Source organism: Epinephelus lanceolatus, chromosome 18 (genome assembly GCF_041903045.1).
Source record: "Epinephelus lanceolatus isolate andai-2023 chromosome 18, ASM4190304v1, whole genome shotgun sequence".
NCBI lineage: Eukaryota > Metazoa > Chordata > Actinopteri > Perciformes > Serranidae > Epinephelus > Epinephelus lanceolatus.
Genome location: NC_135751.1, coordinates 17,113,050 through 17,131,527, shown reverse-complemented (window position 1 = coordinate 17,131,527; position 18,478 = coordinate 17,113,050). Strand labels below are relative to the sequence as shown.

Here is an 18,478-nt window from a genome sequence, read left to right as displayed (position 1 = left end):
TATTCTAATATTTGATTTTCTCCATATCATCCAGCCCTAGACAGTTAATTTTGTTCAATCTTCTCATGTCTTTACACACAAATTTTCAAACTAAATTGTTCAACGTACAACAACAAATCTGCTCAGCTTGAGACCCCGATCGTTTATACTGTGGACCAATCAGAATGCTTTTGAGCTTCAGGGAGAAAGTTTTATTTGGCTTCCATATAGCATCAGCAACATAATAAAGTAGCTAAGTATACAGAAAGTATCCTAATATTTATGTTCTGACCATCGAGATGATGCAGCCGTTACTGCTCTTTGCCTTGTTTAAAAAAAGGCTGTTTTCATTTTCATTTTCACACTCGCAGCCATGACAAGACAAATCAAAGGTTCAAGACGTTAAATGAGTCAGCTCACACCAGTTACGACCCGCCCATGTCAGCAGCATCATCTGTTTCAAAAGACTATTGTTTTATCATTACATTATATTTTATATTTTATCCTGCATAACATTTCTACTGACCATTTTTGAAACCTATGACTAGATCACTAGACACCCTAAACATCAGTTTCTTTTCGACCAACAAGCATGCATTGAATGAGAGAGTAAATGTAATGGAAAACAAAGTGTGGATCATATCACCAGCCAACCTCTTGCAAGACTGTGTGTGTGCCCGTTAAACAGAAATAGGAAAAAAAAAAAAAAAACACTTTGCCTTCCTCTTGTGTCATGCAATTCATGGAAAAGGAAGAAAAAAAGGCAAATTTGGGTGAAATGGTGAATGGAGAGATGTGGACAAGGACAGTAAACTCAAAGAGCTGGAGGTTAGTGAACTTTTGGTGATGAAACCTGAGTGAACTGGATTATGAAGTAATACTATTTAAGTCATGGCACACTGAACTATTTTTCCATCTGATTTCCATGTTCCTGGCAGTCCTTTTTCCAGTCATACAATTTTAGTGAGAACAACAGGCGGCAACTGAATCAGTAGATAAATTGTGTGAAACACCACACGCTGCATAATTTTATCTTTGACTGTCAACAGCAACTGGTGCAGACCAGAATAGATGCCTTCTACTAGGCCCAATAAGTTTTTGTGTCTCAGTAAAACACTAATAATAACTGATTCACTGTAACTTCAAAATAATTGATGCTCGGCCAAGCAATCGCAGCCTGTCATGTCAGTAAAGTATAAAAATCATCTTGCACAGACTTGCAATCCATGCTTGTCTTATGAAATGAAGTTAAAATTACTGATTCTTCCAGATGGTTTACACATACGCTGCTGGGAAGTTCCAACACATAAGATCTGAGAGCCAGCTTCTGAGCAGCATCACATTCACAAGCTAATGAATGAAATATGTAAATCAAAGCCAGACAACACTAGTAAACATGGATACTGTGAAGCAGATTATGTGAATTTGGTGGATCTCTGCATCAAACAGGTTGCTGTGAGGCAGCTGAGTCAAATCTTTACTGGAGCTTTTGACAAGCCCTTAAAATGCATCATCCAGATGACAGTCCAGCACCATGTTACTTTTATTAAGACACGAAGACAGGAAAATGGATGCTGTGATGGATTGTCTATTTCAAGTAAGTTTTAAAGGCAAAAAATAATTCCCCCATTAAAGCTACAGTTGGTTACTTTAATAAAGAAAATGTATTTATATTCACACAGCATTAAATCAGAAAAATAATCTGTGAAATAAATCATACTCATCCAGCTAGTCTATAACCTCATAGTGCATCTAATGGCCTTACTTCTTGTGAACGAAAACAACCAATCAGAGCCGAGGAGTCTTTAACACAGCTGTCAATCATGTCAGTCGCTGCTCATAAACTGCAGCCAGACTGTTTAACTACGCAGCGTTGATCAAATATGAATCGATATTCTGTTGGTGCTTTGCCTATGTCTCATCTCAAATGTTTTCAGAAAGATATTTTAGTGCACTGTTTAGCTGTAAAAGGAGAAAGTTGGTCTGACCAGTGGGTGGCACTTGGTACATCAGTCAACCGTTTCCAACATGGCAGCTAGGTCACAAGCTTTCTCATTTTACAGCTGAGCAGTACACTAAAATATGTTTCTGACAGCACTTGAGGTGAGAAATAGGCAATGCAGTAGCAGAGTCTAGTGCCTGATTTACTGTTTGACCCCAATTCACAGGCTCTGATTAGCTGTTTCAGTGCACTAAGGTCGGTAGGAGGGACATGATCTACGTCTTTTAGAATATAGTGACAGTTTCAGCAAATATGACACAGTTACTTTTATGAAAGTATCCAACTGTAGCTTTAAAAGAATTTAACACCTGCTGTTACTATTATCAGTTATTATTACTATTAGGTATTTTGATACATCTAATTTTATTAACATTTTTTAAAGCTATAAAGGTATATTTACATAATGTTGGAGTGAAACAAGTTTGTTTTTTTGACCAGTTTAATAATGCTCATTTTTCGTCTGTACCTCATAGTTTTCAATTGTATGTGAATATTGTTTACTTGTAAGTCATACAGTAAAAAAAAATATAATGATTGGGTCACTGCAGTTTCATTTTAATACTATACTGACAAGAACTGAAACCATTAACCTCATGGAAATGTGAGAGAAACTGCACGTATCAGTCCAAAAGGCTGCTCTGACAAATAGTAGTGTTCATGCTGTACGGTGATCTGATTGGTGGGTGTAATTTGGTAGAAACAAAATAGTTCCTTCATGAATTGCTCACAGCAACGTCTGTGGATTATCTTGAGGAACTGGGTCATGATTTCTGCAAAGAGACATTGCTGTTGAGTTTCTTTCAAATTTATTTATTTTTTGGCACTTTGAGCACCACAAACCGAGCACCATCTAACTAGTTCCATTATATTCAAGAGAAGGCATACATCTTTACAGCCGATCTCTCCAATACTTGGCTACTTCACACCTAAACAATCTAGACTGAGAAACAGGACCACAGGTAAGAGGAAAAATATGTATTTTTGATTTTGGGGTGAACTGTCCCTTTAAGAATGCAGGATGCATAAACACCAGTCTGGTTTTTCAAAACCAACAAAACTAGCTGCAGCATCATATGGTTGCTTGTGTGTGCCTTTTCGATTCTAGCATTCACACTGCTTTGGTATAAAGGAGAGCAGTAAGGTTGCTTTGAATGGTGGGTGGCACTTCAGTTTCCTAACAGGAAGCGCTTACGTTGATGAATGGCAGTTTTTCCTCAGAGGAAAGAGTGGGTGACACGAGTTTGTGTTTGATTTCACTCTGCTCACGTCGGGGCCAGCTAAGCGAACACGCAGGCATATGCTAAGAGCCTGGGGAGTTTAAAAAACACATGTCAGCTGGGCTTTAAAACACACTCGTCACACCCTGCTAATACTGCACTGTGACTGTTGCAAGCTAATTGAGGACAACAAAGACATTGATGGTGATTCAGGGCCGGTACAAGAGGGATTGTTAGTGTTGTTCCTGTTGCCTAGATGGCTAAGGTTGTAATATATTGCACTCAAGTGAGAATTATGGGAACATATCAGTCAGCAGAGGAGGATGTCTGCTACTTAGATTGTTTGGTCTCTCCTCATACAAGCACACTCACCCAGAACCTCTCCCTGTTTAAAGCTCATGGTGTACTGAATACTTTCTGGCAGAACAAACCAGTGAGGGCTTGGATGAAAAAAAAAATCTTTTTGTTGACTTCTCCTCATGTAGAGTAGGAGAGACTTTTCTTCCTTTTCCATTGATTGACTCATAGAAAAGCTCTGGAGTTTTCTTCTGTTGTGTATTCCATTTGCAGCAGGAACTGATGAGTGTGACCAGATGTTGTGATTGCCATTGATGACATACACACTGTTTCGACAGATACTGTAAATCTGTGTCTCAGCCTGCCAAAATACATCTGGGTTAGAAACATGCTTTGAGGCAGAGTTGTAGTCAAGACCACCTGAACCCAAACCAAATCATGACCAAGACCAGAGGGTATCCAGATGAGACCAAGACCAAGCCTTTGAAGGATTGAGAGTGTCTCAAGACCAAGACCAGAGTAGTGTGAGTCCCACACTGCATGACAGGATTGCTATAAAATGTGAACCATGCTAACCAAAGGCACACCTCAAATTGATCTGGAAAATTCACATTCCCATAAAAAGAACCCACAGGAAACAAATGAGTCATTCATCCCTTTTTATTGCCATACCATATGTAATGTATAAGTGCACCATGAGAAATGTCTTGCTAAAATAACCAAAAAGCATTGCAGAGGTGAATTTTATTTGTGAGAATTTCCTTTGTTTTCTATGAGCAAATAAAGAGCAACACTAAGGAGCTGAAAACAACTAAACCATCTTTATTTGACAGTCCTTTTTTACACAGGTAATTTAGTGATATCCCAGCTCTTTGTCCGAGACAAGACCGGTCTGAATGCGATGTAGTCCCAGACAAAAACGGCCTCAAGACTAGGACTGATCTCGAGTACTACAACGTTACTTTGAGGACGCAAGTGTTGAATAATGACTTAGAGCCTCCTTCAGTCATGAAAACTGATTCTCTGCTCAACTGTGACATGAATTTGTTTTCCAGGACAACAACAAAAGCAAGTTAACCACCCCAAGGTGGATGTTGAGTTGCTTATTGTGCTTCCGATTTATCACATCACTTGAACAACATTAAAATCTTATAGATGCCCTTATTTATCTTGATTTTTTTTAAGCTGTATTTGGTTTCTTGACTGATACAATGAGTACTGAGTTCATAGTTTGGTGTGAACTTTGAATGGCAGAAGAGGCTAAAAAAGTTAAACAAAATGGGAAGTACCTTTGTTTTAGCTCCTTGTAGTTTTGTTTAGTATTGTAGGAGTTTACCTTCACACTTAGGAAGAGATCAATAATCTGAAAGAGTGAAAATGAAGCGCTTTGTGGAGATCCCTGTACAGCCGGGCTAGGACAGGGTTGTGATTTGTTTGTTTTTAGCAGTTGCATAATGCTAGTTGGACCCCGTTCTCCTGATTTCTCATCCAGCCACTCTCAACTCATAAATATGCCATTATTCTGCACACTGGGTGAAAAAGAAAACCACTGCTCCTTGCGTCCTTGCCAATGTTGTGTGAAGGGACTGAGGGAGAGGACTGATTTTTATCGAAGTTGATGTTGAACTGCGTGTGCTGTTTGGTATCTGAGAGAGTGAAATCAAACAGTTGAAGCCAACGTGGATTCATTAATTAAAATGACAATTCATCAGTTGAGCGAAATGTGTCTGGTGTTACCATGGTGTCGAATTGGTTTAGCTGCAGCATTTATGTGTGTCTGACCTAGAGAAGGAAAGAGAGAGAGAAAAATCTGCTGGCAGTCAATTCAAATATGGACGAAAAAACGTATGTGTGAGTGTGAGCACGGCTTTGGAGATGGCTAAGATCTCCTTGATGGAAAAGAATGGTAATGACGTTAAAAGAGAGTAACAACTGATAATCTTTGAGGGATGAGCCAATATAAAAATCACGCATTTGTGATAATTTGTGACAACCAATTCGAGTTTTAGACCTCGAGAGTGAGGACATTTCTGTAAAGTGAAGACATTTTCGGACAGACTTTCAGTGACCTGTTGGAGGGATCAGACTCGATTTTAAGGTTAGGTTAGGCATTTAGTTGTGATGATTAAGCTTACGGTAAGGCGCTAGGTAATTCATCATGTCAGTGAGTGTCCTCGTAGGTATAGAACGGCAGGTGTGTGTGTGTGTTTGTGTAGCTAGGGCTGGGTGATATGACGGAATGTACCAAGCGATGGTAGAAATTTGTCCACAGGTAAAGATTTGGCACTACTGTTTACAGCAGGAGCTAATCGAGGCAGGCTATGTAGCAAATCAGGACTGCATCAGCCCCAACAAAACGTAACAAAACATTTAAACAGAAACGGTGGTGAGTTGAACACCCTGTTGTGTTACGAAGGCACACTGCGTCTGAACATGGCAGGGTTTATTCCAGTTAAATTCAAAGGGGCTTTTTTGGCATGGGAAACATGTTACATTGCCACAGCAAGCATGCAATGAAAACAAAAATCGATGAAAAATAAATAAAGGCATACCAGAGTTTGGTGTATAGGCCACAACTTGTTGCTAACTGAGTAGACCTCTGACACACCCACCAAACAAGAGTAAACATACTTCAAAGCCCATTGCACACCAATTTGCGGAAACAGGTCGCTTAACCTGGAAACTGAAGCAAAACTGTGCACACCTTTTTCAGACTGGACATGCCCCAGTGCTGGATTCTTGCATGATCTGATTCTTGTGTCATCTCGCAAATCCAGCTACCTTGCAAATAGGGTTGCAGCATACCATAGTATGAAAATTGATGGTTATCATACCATTTACCAATGGTAATTTACCAAATTGGAGACTTTGTACGCATACTTCCATTTAATAAATTGTTTCAGGCTTCAATTACTTAAGCATTTGTTCAACCAAAATCAAAACCCTTCTGACTTTATTCCTTTAGGGGTCATTGTAACTGATAATAATTGTGTAATACCATATGCCAAGATGGTTATCGTACTGTGAAAATCTCATACCCTACTCACAAAGGTAATGTAATTTGGGCCAACATGAAGAAGGGGAATGGAGTTGAAAATACAGAAACCTGTAACACTTTAAGTGATTGTTCTCAGGAACCTTAAAGCCTCCATTTCCAGAAAATAATCAAATGTGATGTGCACTGTTTTTTATAACCATTTCCTAATTGAACTTACAGAGCATTTACTGTGTCCTATAAATATGTATGTAATGTTCCCCTGACCATAATGAAAGATTTTGGCCATATCATCCACCCCTAGTGTGTCCTAATGCTTATAAATATAGGGAGTGTGCAAAATATATAGCACACCTTACAGTGTGCTGTGGCCCAAATATAACATCAAAACTAAGGTCTGAAAAATGATGAGTTGAATCAACAGCTCTCTATTAAGTTTACAAATGGAGTGTCGATTGCAGGGCTATTGTATTCAGTTGCTGTATATTGCACTGTTCATTTGCCCATCCCTGTATCCTAAGACAATGTGAAGAAGTGTGAGTTGTCCAGCTGACATAATAACCTCCTGTGTAGAGTCAGAAGGCTGCTCCTTTCAAGCAGCATTACTCTGCTTCCAGAAAATGGAGCCAACAGTGCTTCAAAGTTTCTGAAACACATTAGCGAGCATTAATATGAGGCTTCATTTGTGATAATCGCTTCAGTAAACCTCTCCAGAGAGTATAAAATTTAACTCTTGGCTGTGTGTGTCATGGCTTCGGGTAATTCCTAAATGTTAATTTTTGCTGCGGGTATTAACACACATTACTTATCTATCACTGATCAAGGAAACTTATTAAAATAGGTGCTCATTGTCAGTAGAGCATGCAGACTAGCTGAAGAGGTCATAGGTCCACTCCAGTCAATAAAGTCTCACTTGGAAGAGAATTTGTCAGGTAATGAGGGGGTTAAATCTAATAAAGAAGCCGGACGGCAGAGAAGCTAAAAAGGATCGAGCCAAGGAAGACAGATCCAGACAGTAAAATAAAGATACTTGCATATTTGTCTGGAGACTTGGTCCAGCATGTGGGTTCCTGCTGTTGCCTCTTTAGGGTCCAGCCAAGAAAGCGTGCAGTTTCAATCACAATAAGCCCAACGTCAGAGTCTCTGGCTCTGGGTGCTTCATGATGACAGTCATGGCCGTCTGTCAGGCCATATTTCAAAGTTCTCTAGCCTGATAGAGCCAAACACTCTCTGTATCTATAAAGATGTCTGTTTTCAATTGGTCTTTGCTGTTAATCCACACATCCACCAATGTTTTTCTAAGATGTATTCTGAGAAAGAGACAAAAAAATAAGGCTTTAATTTATCTTCCACAGACAATACTAATAGCAAAACTACACCTATCTATCTGTCTATCGTAATATCTCTTGGTTGCGACAAGACTAGGCCACTCACCAAGTTTATTCCTGATATCTAATGAGATGGTGACACAAATTAATCGACTTTAGAGATCATTTTGGAAAAGCTCAGTTTTTGAGTGAGAAGAAAAACTGGTTTGTCAGAGGTGGGAGTATGTCACACGTGCAAGTCTCAAGTCTTAACCTTCAAGTCTCAAGCAAGTCCCAAGTTACTGTGGTGAGAATCAAGCAAGATGAGTCCCTGCTAAAAGCCAAACAAGACAAGTCGAGTCAATGCTCAGGCCAAGTAACTCACGAGTCAGGTCATATGAAATTCTGGTGATCTGCTCAAACGTTAGGTTTCTAGTTAACATTTGACCAACCAACTAGCAAATCAACAAGTTAGCTAATAAGACATATTCTTGTACTTTTCTGTGTGGGTTTTGTAGTGACAAATCAAGGTGGGTGTTTTGGTCAGCTTCACTTATTTTTAAGTTAAAGACCTGCATACTGCTGTTCTCTTCTTGCTACCCTCATAAACGACTTAATCCTCCAATTTTTTAAAAATTTTTGGACTAACTCTCTCCGTGATAGCTGCTTTGTGCATTGGCATCTGCTGGTAGTAGTAGGTAGTAGTTCGTAGTATGTGAGGTAGTTGGTTGCCAGATTTGCACACGTTGCACTAAAAATCGATTAATCATGTTCAATTAACAACACATAACTTCTTGATATTTAGAAAAGTGCAGATATTTATTTATAAAGTCATCTGTCTTAAGTCTAAATCAAGTCTCAAGTCTTAAATATCAAGTCAACATCAAATGACATGCTTTGTGATCAGTTAATCTAAATTAATCGCATACATCAAGGTTTGCAGTTAAAGTATTTCAAAAATGTCAATTCAAATTAATTATGGCAGTGTGTCGTAGTAAACCTGCTGGACACAATTGTCCCCCTATCCTCTACCACCAAAATTGGTCTGCAGTAATCCATTTTGTAAGGGAGTTGGTTAGTCGGTCACAGGTAGACTTATTCAGTTTGCGTCTGAACACCCGGTCAAGTGTGGCTTGACGAGGCTGGTTGCTAATGCTAGCATCAGAAGCTATGCTAGCTTGGACCTCCAAGTTCATTGCTAAATGTTTTCCTTACTGCAGAAATTGCCGAGAACAATGCCCCTATCAACAGTTCCATCTGAGTGTTTCTAAATGTAAATGTTCCATTCACGGGGCCAAGCAGCATCTTTTCGTCTGCCTCCATTGTGTGACAAAGCCACTGTGGCCTTCAATGATGCACAGGATCAAAGGGCACCACAGAAATCAATGAACGCATTATTATTTCTGGTATTAATTAACCGAAATGAAAGCAGTATTTTGACAGTCCTTGTCTCTTGTCAGTGTTAGTCAAGCAAGTCTTAAGTCTGTCTTGAGTTAGGTGGAGTGACTCAAGTCTCCCACCTCAGTAAGGTTTATTAAGGAAGGGCTGAGATGTAACCAGCCTAACACTAGTTGTAGTTTTTTAAATGTAATTTAAGGCTGTGTGGAGCATATCTGTTCATGCAGTTACATTTAAAATGGCTTTCTGGCCACATCTCTGTGGGTGCTGTCGTTTTCCCACAAATGTCTTTTTAATTGCAGTATCTTCGAGGTCCTCACATAGCATCACTAAGAGTGCTTTGCCTATGTACTTCCTCACAATCTTGGGAAGTTTCATAAATTATGTTATTATGCGGACGTGTCCAAGACAATGGGAATAAAGAGAAATCTGTTCAGTGGACTTTCCCTTTCACTCTTTTAGCTCTCTCTCAACCTCTCATGCTTTTTGTTAATGCTCCGGTCCTTGTGAAAAAAAAGATAGCTTCCTCAGAAGCACCCAAGGTTGACTCACTTCCTCCTTTTGCTTTCTCTGTCTCTGACTCTCTGTCTCTCTCTCTCTGTCTGTCTTAGGTTTTTGGTGCTCCTCTTTAGAGTTTCCTGCTGTTACATGGTAACACAGAGCTGAAGGCAAGAGGTAAGGTGTTTTCTTTTTTTTTTTTTGGAGTGGAGTTAGTTGTAAAATAGGTAACGTGTTACAGTGAGGATCATTTCTTGTAAAGAGAGGACAGTGACAAAGACAGAGACTTTTCAGTTTTCACAGCATATCTCAAGTTCATGCCAGGGCATTTGGATGTTGCGGTTAGAGTGAAACAGCTGCTGGGAAGCATCTCATTCTCCTGTTGGAGGTGAGAATGGAGGCGCTAATGGGAGGCAAACAGCCCCTGGAGCCTCCACTTCAAAGAGCTGTTAAAGAGACATACACACCAGTAAATACCAGTTTGTCCCACTGTCTTTTGGCAGCACAACAAACACTGTGTGGAGCTTTAGCTCCCAGCATGCTCTGTTTGCCTATTTGCGTGTCTGTGTAATACAGGGTGGTACAGAAAGACAGTAGTGCACCCACAATGGGTGTCACAGAAAGAGGTGCTAGAAAAGGTTTTATGCTCTTCCTGTTGGGTTCCTCCTCCAATCAGCTGATAGTGTGAGTGCTGATGCTCTCTGCTGATGCCCTCATAGATAAAACATGTGGATGTTACTCATTTGAAAAGTACTTAATTGTCTATTGAAAATATGCTGTGACTTTGCCTTCATCCACATAGTTAGACAGTGATCTGAACGTTTAAACTGCTGCAAAGATGAGGCAGCATTTAGTGCACGTAGTGTCTCGTTTGTGAGTTTTCACCTCTTTGTGTCAGGTAGCAAAAGTGTCATCAACCAGCTAAGTGACATATTAACAGATTTGATTTAATTACACATTAGTTTCTTTATCAATTCGGGTAGGTGCAACATAATACACCCAAGAAGCATTTAGTTGTAGAAGAGGTTAAAGAGTATCTCCAACCTCTGTACCATTTAACCATACAGATGACTTTTGCCAGGCTATATGTCCATGTTGTGTTATGAGACTCAATATCATTTAGATATTGGATATCATAATATCTTAAGTGTTGTCTTTTCCTGGTTTTAAAGGCTGCATTACAGTAAGGTGATGTAATTTTCTGAACGTACCAGACTGTTCTAGCTGTTCTATTATTTGCCTACCCATTTAGTCATTATATGTATATTATATATATAGTATTTATCAAAAATCTCATTGTATGAATATTGTGTGAAAGCACCCTACAATATCATTGTGATGTCGCTATTGAAGTATTTGGTCAAAAATACTGTGATATCTGATAGGGCTTTACCTGACTTAGAATTATGTCAGTTGAATCAGATTTGGCTGTTCAGTATGAATGTTCGACTATACCTTCCATTTTGCCATATAGGGTTTGAGAGGTTTAACAGGGTTCGGTGGGATGTTCAGGCTGGCAGCAATGTTAAAGCAAGAGGCTTAAGTAAACAAGCCAAGGTAACCCTCCAAGCTAACATGCGCTAACTACGCTACAGTTTTTGCTGACACTGTATATCAAACAAAAGCCACAGAGTGTATCTTATTAAGTTGCCATAAGCTGTAAATTCACAAATTAAATTCAAATTAAATTCTAAGCAGAAGGTAGAAGATAACTTTATTTTGGAGCCTGACCAGGCAAAGCCTCTCCTCCTCCAGTTAGCTGCCTCCGTCTTACTGTCTTTGGGTCCACAGCTGCTTGTATTGGAGAGCAGCAAATCTGGGAATTGAAATGGGACCAGATGTACACTGCACATTGACTGACCAAAAAACAAACAAGTTGACTGAGGGGTCTCCAACTGATGATTGAAGCTTCAGCTGTTTGGGGACAGCCCTATTTCATTTTCCCCATATTGCCCAGCCCTACAGATTAATTTAATAATAATTTATTGTTTAAATAAAGATAAATTTCAGCTTTAAAGCTCTGATCTCCCAAAACTATTATGCAAACTTTTTATGCCTCAATGCCAGCAATGGCCAGAGGCATTATGTTTTCGGGGTTCCATCCACCCACCCATCCGTCTTATTCTCATTAACGCAATATTTTAAGTATGCTTTGAGTGAATTTCTAAATTTGGCACAAACATCCACTTAGACTCAGCTATGAACTGATTAGATTTTGGTGGTCAAAGATGAAAAGTCACGGTCACTGTGACCTCATCTGTCTCATTCTTGTAAACACGATATCTCAAGAACACCTTGAGGGATTTTTTTTTTTAATTTGGCACAAACATTCACATGGACCTTACGATGAACTTATTCCATTTTGGAGGTTAAAGGTCAAGGTCACTGTGATCTTTTGTCTGTCTCATTCCTATAAACAGAATTTATCAATAAAGCTTTGAGGGAGTTTCCTCAAATTTGGTACAAATATCCACTTGAACTCAAGAATGAACTGATTAGAGTTTGGTGGTGGAAGGTTAAAGGTCAAAGGTCACTGTGACCTCACAAAACATGTTTTTGGCTGTAACTCAAGAATTCATTTGCCAATTAACGGGAAATTTCACACTAATGTCCAATTGAATAAAATGACTAGGTGATGATATTTTATATCCTAAAGGTTGACTTCACTGTGACATCATAATGTTCTGCAAAAACACTTTTCTGGTCATTATTCAGCACCATATCTCAGAAACAGAAGGGGAGACATTTGATCAGACCCTGAATTGGTGACACTAATCTTAGGTGCCCACCTTGAAACTGTTCTTATTGTATAAATCCTCTGTGCTGTCAGGGGAAGATGAGCGTGAAGCATCCATGTTTCAACAGGCACGGATGTAAACTCAAAGTGCAACTTCACTGGTTCACAGAGGCATACAACCGCGAGGCGGTAATTGTAGTTGTCTAACATTGTGAACCAAGTTCTATGTGCATTTTGTTTGATCAGTACAGCCAAAGTTACTTTCACTGTCCCAGTTTTCACATCCCTTAAAATCACCTGCCAAGTGTGGTTGTTATAATTTCAGCTCGCAGTTTACTGAAGCCATCTGTCAGAATTTATGGATCAAAGCTTTAGTCTGCAGAGAGGTGAAACGCACATAGAACTACTTAACAGTATATGGTAGCAGCATTAATGTGCCTTCTTTCTGAAGTCTGTGCACTATACTCTTAAGTCTCCAACAAACTGAAAGGTCAAAGGTTGAAGTTCAGGTCATGTTTAGAGTGATATGAGTGCAGGAGCATTATCATAGGCCGACAGGATTAGTGTCTACAGGCGCAAATACCATAAGGAGTGGAATTATCTTTCTAAGCTCATCTTACCTAGACACACTTATAGTAGGCAGACATGCACGCATATAGGCACAGCTACAGTATGAGGGGTGATTTGTGCCCTGACCTGCACACACATGCACATGCTTTGCCTGGTGATCAGATGAGAGGAGGTGTTTGTGACAAGGATTTTGAGTTTTTTCATTAAATTGATTTATCCAGTCTAGCTCATGGCATCATTAGACGGCTAGCTGAAGGTCATTTGTGCAAGTCATGCGAGCCTCATAAATTTGAGAGAATTTTGTGCAGGATAGTGGCTTCCTGTTTTTAATGCAGTGTGTAAAATTACTGTTAAGCTAAATAACTGACTTGTTTTTTTCTTTTTTTTTCGAAGAGGAAATAAAAGTCTAGAATGGGAAATGTGAAGTTTGGCTGCAGCAGCCTGGCCTTGTGGGTATTTTGGATATTGTAAACTGAAGGTATGATTAGGGAAATACACGATAAAGATGCAATTTATGTTTGTGTCTATATTACATAGAGATTGATAAACAAAAACGCACCCACTGACATGCAGAACCACTGACACCACAAACACCTACAACCTACAAATACACACACACACACACACACACACACATACGTACACCACAAACTTCCCGCGTACTCATATCGCACACTCTTTTACTGACAGTGACTGTGCCACTTTTGAGAAGGGTGAGTGGGTGTGTTGACTGGAAACACGTAGCAGTGACCCAACACACAAGTTCTCTAAACCAAGACACAGTAACACTCAACGTGGAGCTGTTGGCTCCACAGAGAAGGTTGTTTAAGCTCTCACTATGATCAGAGGAGAGACACACGACCAGCTCAACCACTAAGGCTTGGAGCCTTAGAGGGAAACCAGAAACATCTGTTTACTGTAGGTTTCATTTCACCAAATCTACTCTGAGCTGGTAGTTATATGGCAGGGAGTTTAGTTCAACTCAATGAGAATTTTGTCAGTTCACACTTTGGATTTCCTTTAAATTCAAAATATTGGTGATTTTTTTTTTTGGTGGTTTCTTTTTTGTTTTGGTTTAACACTTCTTAAAGCTAGACAGTTGAGTGTTTGCTCCACTGTCAAGCTTTTTGTTTTTGCTCCAGACATGCATATTAAAGTGAAAGTAATGGTCAATTTAGCACTTGAAATTTGTTATTTTTGAAAAAATGGGATCTTGATTTCACACAGAGGTAGATTAAACCATTCTTTTCATTTTTACCTGGCACTCATAGATTTTGCCAGCTGATATGAAAACTGTTGCTAACAGATCATTGCAGCTGTAGCCAGCTAGCTAATTAAGCTAACCCCAGAGCCATAAGTTTTTTTTAAATGTTGTCTTTGGCAGACTTTTTAATGTTTTCAGTGGACTCATTTTAAAACAGATTTTTATGCCTCCTTACCTCGGAGATATTAGATTTTGGGTTGTCGGTCTGTTTGTCCCATTTTGGTGGGTGTAATATCTCAAGAATGCCTCAAGGGAGTTTCTTTAATTTTGGCACACAAACGTCCACTTGGATGTAAGGATGAACTGGTACAATTTTAGTGGTCAAAGGTCAAAGGTCAAGGTCACAATGACTTCATATTTGTCTCATCCTTGTGAATGCAGTATCTCCAGAACACCTTGTGGGAATTTCTTAAAATTCGGCACCAACATCTATCTGTAATCTACAATGAAAAGATAAGATTTTGTTTTTGGCTATAACTCAAGGATTCATTTGCTAATAAATGCAGAATTTCACACAAATGTCCAATAGAATAAAATGATGAAGTGATTACATTTTGTATCCAAAAGGTCAAAGGTCAGCTTCACTGTGACATCATAATGTTCTGTAAAAACACATTACTGGTCATTATTCAACACCATGTCTCACAAACAGAAAGGGAGACATTTTATTGGGTACTGAATTGATAACACTAGTCATGGGTATCCACCACCTTGAAATCGTGCTGATTGTATAGCTCCTTTGTGCTGCAGGTTGAAGATGTGTGTAAAGCATCCATGTTTTAGTATTTTTAGCTTCTGTGCATTAACATCCATGTTTGAAGCATTGTCAGCTGTCATGACTACATATCCATCTAGACATACATGGATGTAAATTGTATCTGCAACCTGACTGGTTCACAGAGGCATGAAGCCATGTATATTTAATAAGTCTTACTATACACATGATGGCAATATGCATGATGTGATACTTAAAGACTGAGGCCAAAGCTGTACCAAGCAGAGTCAGTTTGTCCGAGCATGATAAAGAAACATGTAGTATCAGACTTATTTCATTGTAACATAGCCTTGTTTAGTTTCTTAACTGGTTGTCTGTATTTTCAAATATTATATTCACTTTTAAAGTTGCAAAAGAAGATCAGTGTGTTTGCAAGGTGTGTGTAAGCCAAGGTAGTGCAATCTCAAGTATAACGTTGGCTGGAGTTGCTGGAGTGTAAACTTACTCCAGTCTAATGAAGGTCAGGACAGAGCCGCTAACGTTACCCTGAACTCTTAAAGCATCCAGGACTGGCCACCATACACAGTTTACATAACCTGTAATCCTACACACTAATGTAGTTAGGTAATAATGTGCCCTTCTAGCTGAGAATGCTGCCACTTATGTTGTACCAGATAAACACACCTTTTAAACCATTCGACTTTTGCTCTTGCCCTTTTGTTTTGGAAAAGCTGAAAAAGGCATAACACTCCACACCCTTTAGATACCAAGCTTGCGCTTTTCTTTTAGCTGTGTCTCATGCTCTCTCATTGATAACTAGCCTCTTTTTTTGTCAACTTCAGGGTGTTGAAGATGGCAGTGTGGATCCAGGCCCAGCAGCTCCAGGGAGATGCTCTGCATCAGATGCAGTCTCTGTATGGTCAGCACTTCCCCATTGAGGTGCGACATTATCTGTCCCAGTGGATAGAGGGCCAGCTCTGGTGAGTTGCTCTGCAGCACACACAGAATGTGTGTGTGTGTGTGTGTATGTGTGTACAGTTATGACCCACATGTATGCCTGCACCAATGTTTGGACAGTTGGTTAGGGTTCATTTATTAACCATGTGCATATTTATGCATGTGTCTACGTTTTTTTGTATGTCATGCGTGCGTGCATGTATGCGTATGTTTGTGTGTGTTTATGTGTGTGTGTGTGTGTGTGTGTGTGTGTTGTTAGGGATGCCATAGACCTGGAGAACCCACAGGAGGAGTTCAAGGCCAAACGGCTGCTAGACAGTCTGATCCAAGAGCTGCAGAACAAGGCCGAGCACCAGGTGGGAGAGGACGGCTTCCTACTCAAAATCAAACTGGGACACTACGCCAGCCAGCTCAAGGTAAGCCTTACAGAAATATATCTCACTGGTCACGAGAGCCCATCTGATTTAGAGACTTACTGTGATGATATTTTATGTCCGAAAGGTCAAAGGTCAACTTCACTGCGACATAATATGTTAAGCAAAAACGCATAACTCAGGAACAGAAGGATAGGCATTTATTCAGATATTGAGTTGGTGACACTAAGTTTGGGTACCCGTTGAAACTGTGCTGATTGTAGTAGATCTCCTGTGCTGCGGGGTTGAAGATGTGTGTTCATGTTTTAGAAGTTGTAGCTTCTTTGCAGCAACATCCATAATTGAAGTTTTAATGGCCAAGGCTACACATGAGTCTGGACAGACATGGATGTAAATACTAACGTGACTGGTCGGCGTCTTTGTCTTAAAATTGACTTTGATACTTAATTTATGGCTGAAATGTCTTAAGAACAAAAAATACTTAAGCATGAAGAGCCTGCTGTCACTGCAATCAAAAACAACCTCAGAGGAATAATAAAATGAGATTGTTTTCAGCAAGACATTGTGAAAGGATGATGAGCAAGTGGTTGGAAGACACGTGTTTGCTGTAATTCTTAGAAAGAACACGTAGTGCACGATATGTTTTAAGAACAGGTTGTATCCACCATGAGGAAAACAAGAGGACAGCCCAAGTGAGGGCCTTGGTAGCCAGCCAGCTCTGCTATTTATGATCGAGCTCCCTGCTCACAGATCTGTTCTTCTGTTTGTCTTCTCCCCTCCCTGAAACCAGCAGAGAAACAGGGTGAAGGGGGCTGGCTGTGCAACATCAAACTGCAATCCCAAATTCCTACCACTCTGCTTTCCCTTCTGTGACTGCGAGTGTACATGCACTGATGAAGTTGACTGTGATATGTGAATGGTGCTGTAAACTCAGCTTGCTTCAACTTTTAATGCAATGTCACTCTCCAACTCAAAACAGGAAACAACAAGAATATCACCAACTGACTCACAAGAGTAAACTGAAAGTGAAACCTCAATTTGTTACACTTCTCATCAGAAGAAAAAGTATTACTGAAAGATATTACTGTAACACATAAACCACTCAACTCTGGTGCGTGCGTCACAATGTGTGTGTATGCTAATGAATAATGTCTCTATATGAAGTGCACCGTGCTTCAGAGATGGGTCTCATTAGGCTCGTCTAATGGGTTTTAGTGTGTGCGCCGCATTGGCTCCAGAACTTAGCGAGCTTCCTTGATGCGACTAAATTGGTGAGTCCTGTGTGCGACGGCCGCTCCACTTGTCAGGGGCTAACAGGCCTTAACACGGCACATGTGCTCCTTGTCTTTCAGAGCACGTATGACCGCTGTCCTCTGGAGTTGGTCCGATGCATCAAACACATCCTCTACACAGAGCAGAGGCTTGTCAGAGAGGCCACCAATGTGAGTATGTTACAGAGTGTGATACAAAATACATGCTGACACCTGTATGCACACTTCTGCTTATTTGTCCACACACACAGACATCCCCACTGACATGTAAACTTGGATAGACAAACACCTGTGGCCTCTCCATGCATTATTCATTTCATAGCCTGTACAAAGCCTGAAAGCAAACAGAAGCTAAACTACATAATGGTGACTGATTCAGAGGATGGGTAATTTTGTAACTACTCTGTTTCCTCCATTTATCTTCCCAAGGGCTGCAAATTCCTTTACATTATTACGAATGCGATACCTACAGACACTCAAACCTCCACAATCATGCTGTAAAATAGCTTTGAAAAAGTAAACATTTTGTATTTCTCAACTGCAGCACTGCAGTATGAGGGGAGGGTAACTATTTCACGGTTTTAAAAAAGCACTGAGTTATAAAACCATAAAGCCAGCAGTGCGTAAAACATGTGACTCTCAGCAACTCCTGTGGTGAATTGATTTCCAGTCACAACATGCCTTTTCTATTAGTGGAATGCATATTTGGACTGATTGAATTTCACCGTGTTTAGTCTGAACCTTTAGGCACCATAGTGCTCTCAATCAGACCTTAACTGACCACTAGCGCCTGAGTGTGATAAGCAAATGCATTGCTTCCTTCTCTATTTGCAATGTTACCGTCAGGCTTGTGGTCACTGGGGATTTTACTGTCAGATAACCTAACTGCCACTTGCA

At 39.9% G+C, this 18,478-nt stretch overlaps 1 protein-coding gene across 2 annotated transcripts in view; it reads left to right on the top strand.

Moving 5' to 3' along the window:
• stat5a (signal transducer and activator of transcription 5a) overlaps window positions 1-18,478 on the top strand; it is a 71,933-nt gene that overhangs the window by 32,889 nt on the left and 20,566 nt on the right. Inside the window, exons 2-5 of one of the 2 annotated variants that reach the window (XM_033645017.2) lie at window positions 9,807-9,870; window positions 15,822-15,959; window positions 16,196-16,352; window positions 17,663-17,752. In XM_033645017.2, coding sequence (XP_033500908.1) covers window positions 15,832-15,959; window positions 16,196-16,352; window positions 17,663-17,752 — 375 coding nt within the window. In that variant the 5' untranslated portion in view covers window positions 9,807-9,870; window positions 15,822-15,831. The remainder of the gene's footprint in view (window positions 1-9,806; window positions 9,871-15,821; window positions 15,960-16,195; window positions 16,353-17,662; window positions 17,753-18,478) is intronic. The other variant, XM_033645018.2, reaches the window with a different exon arrangement.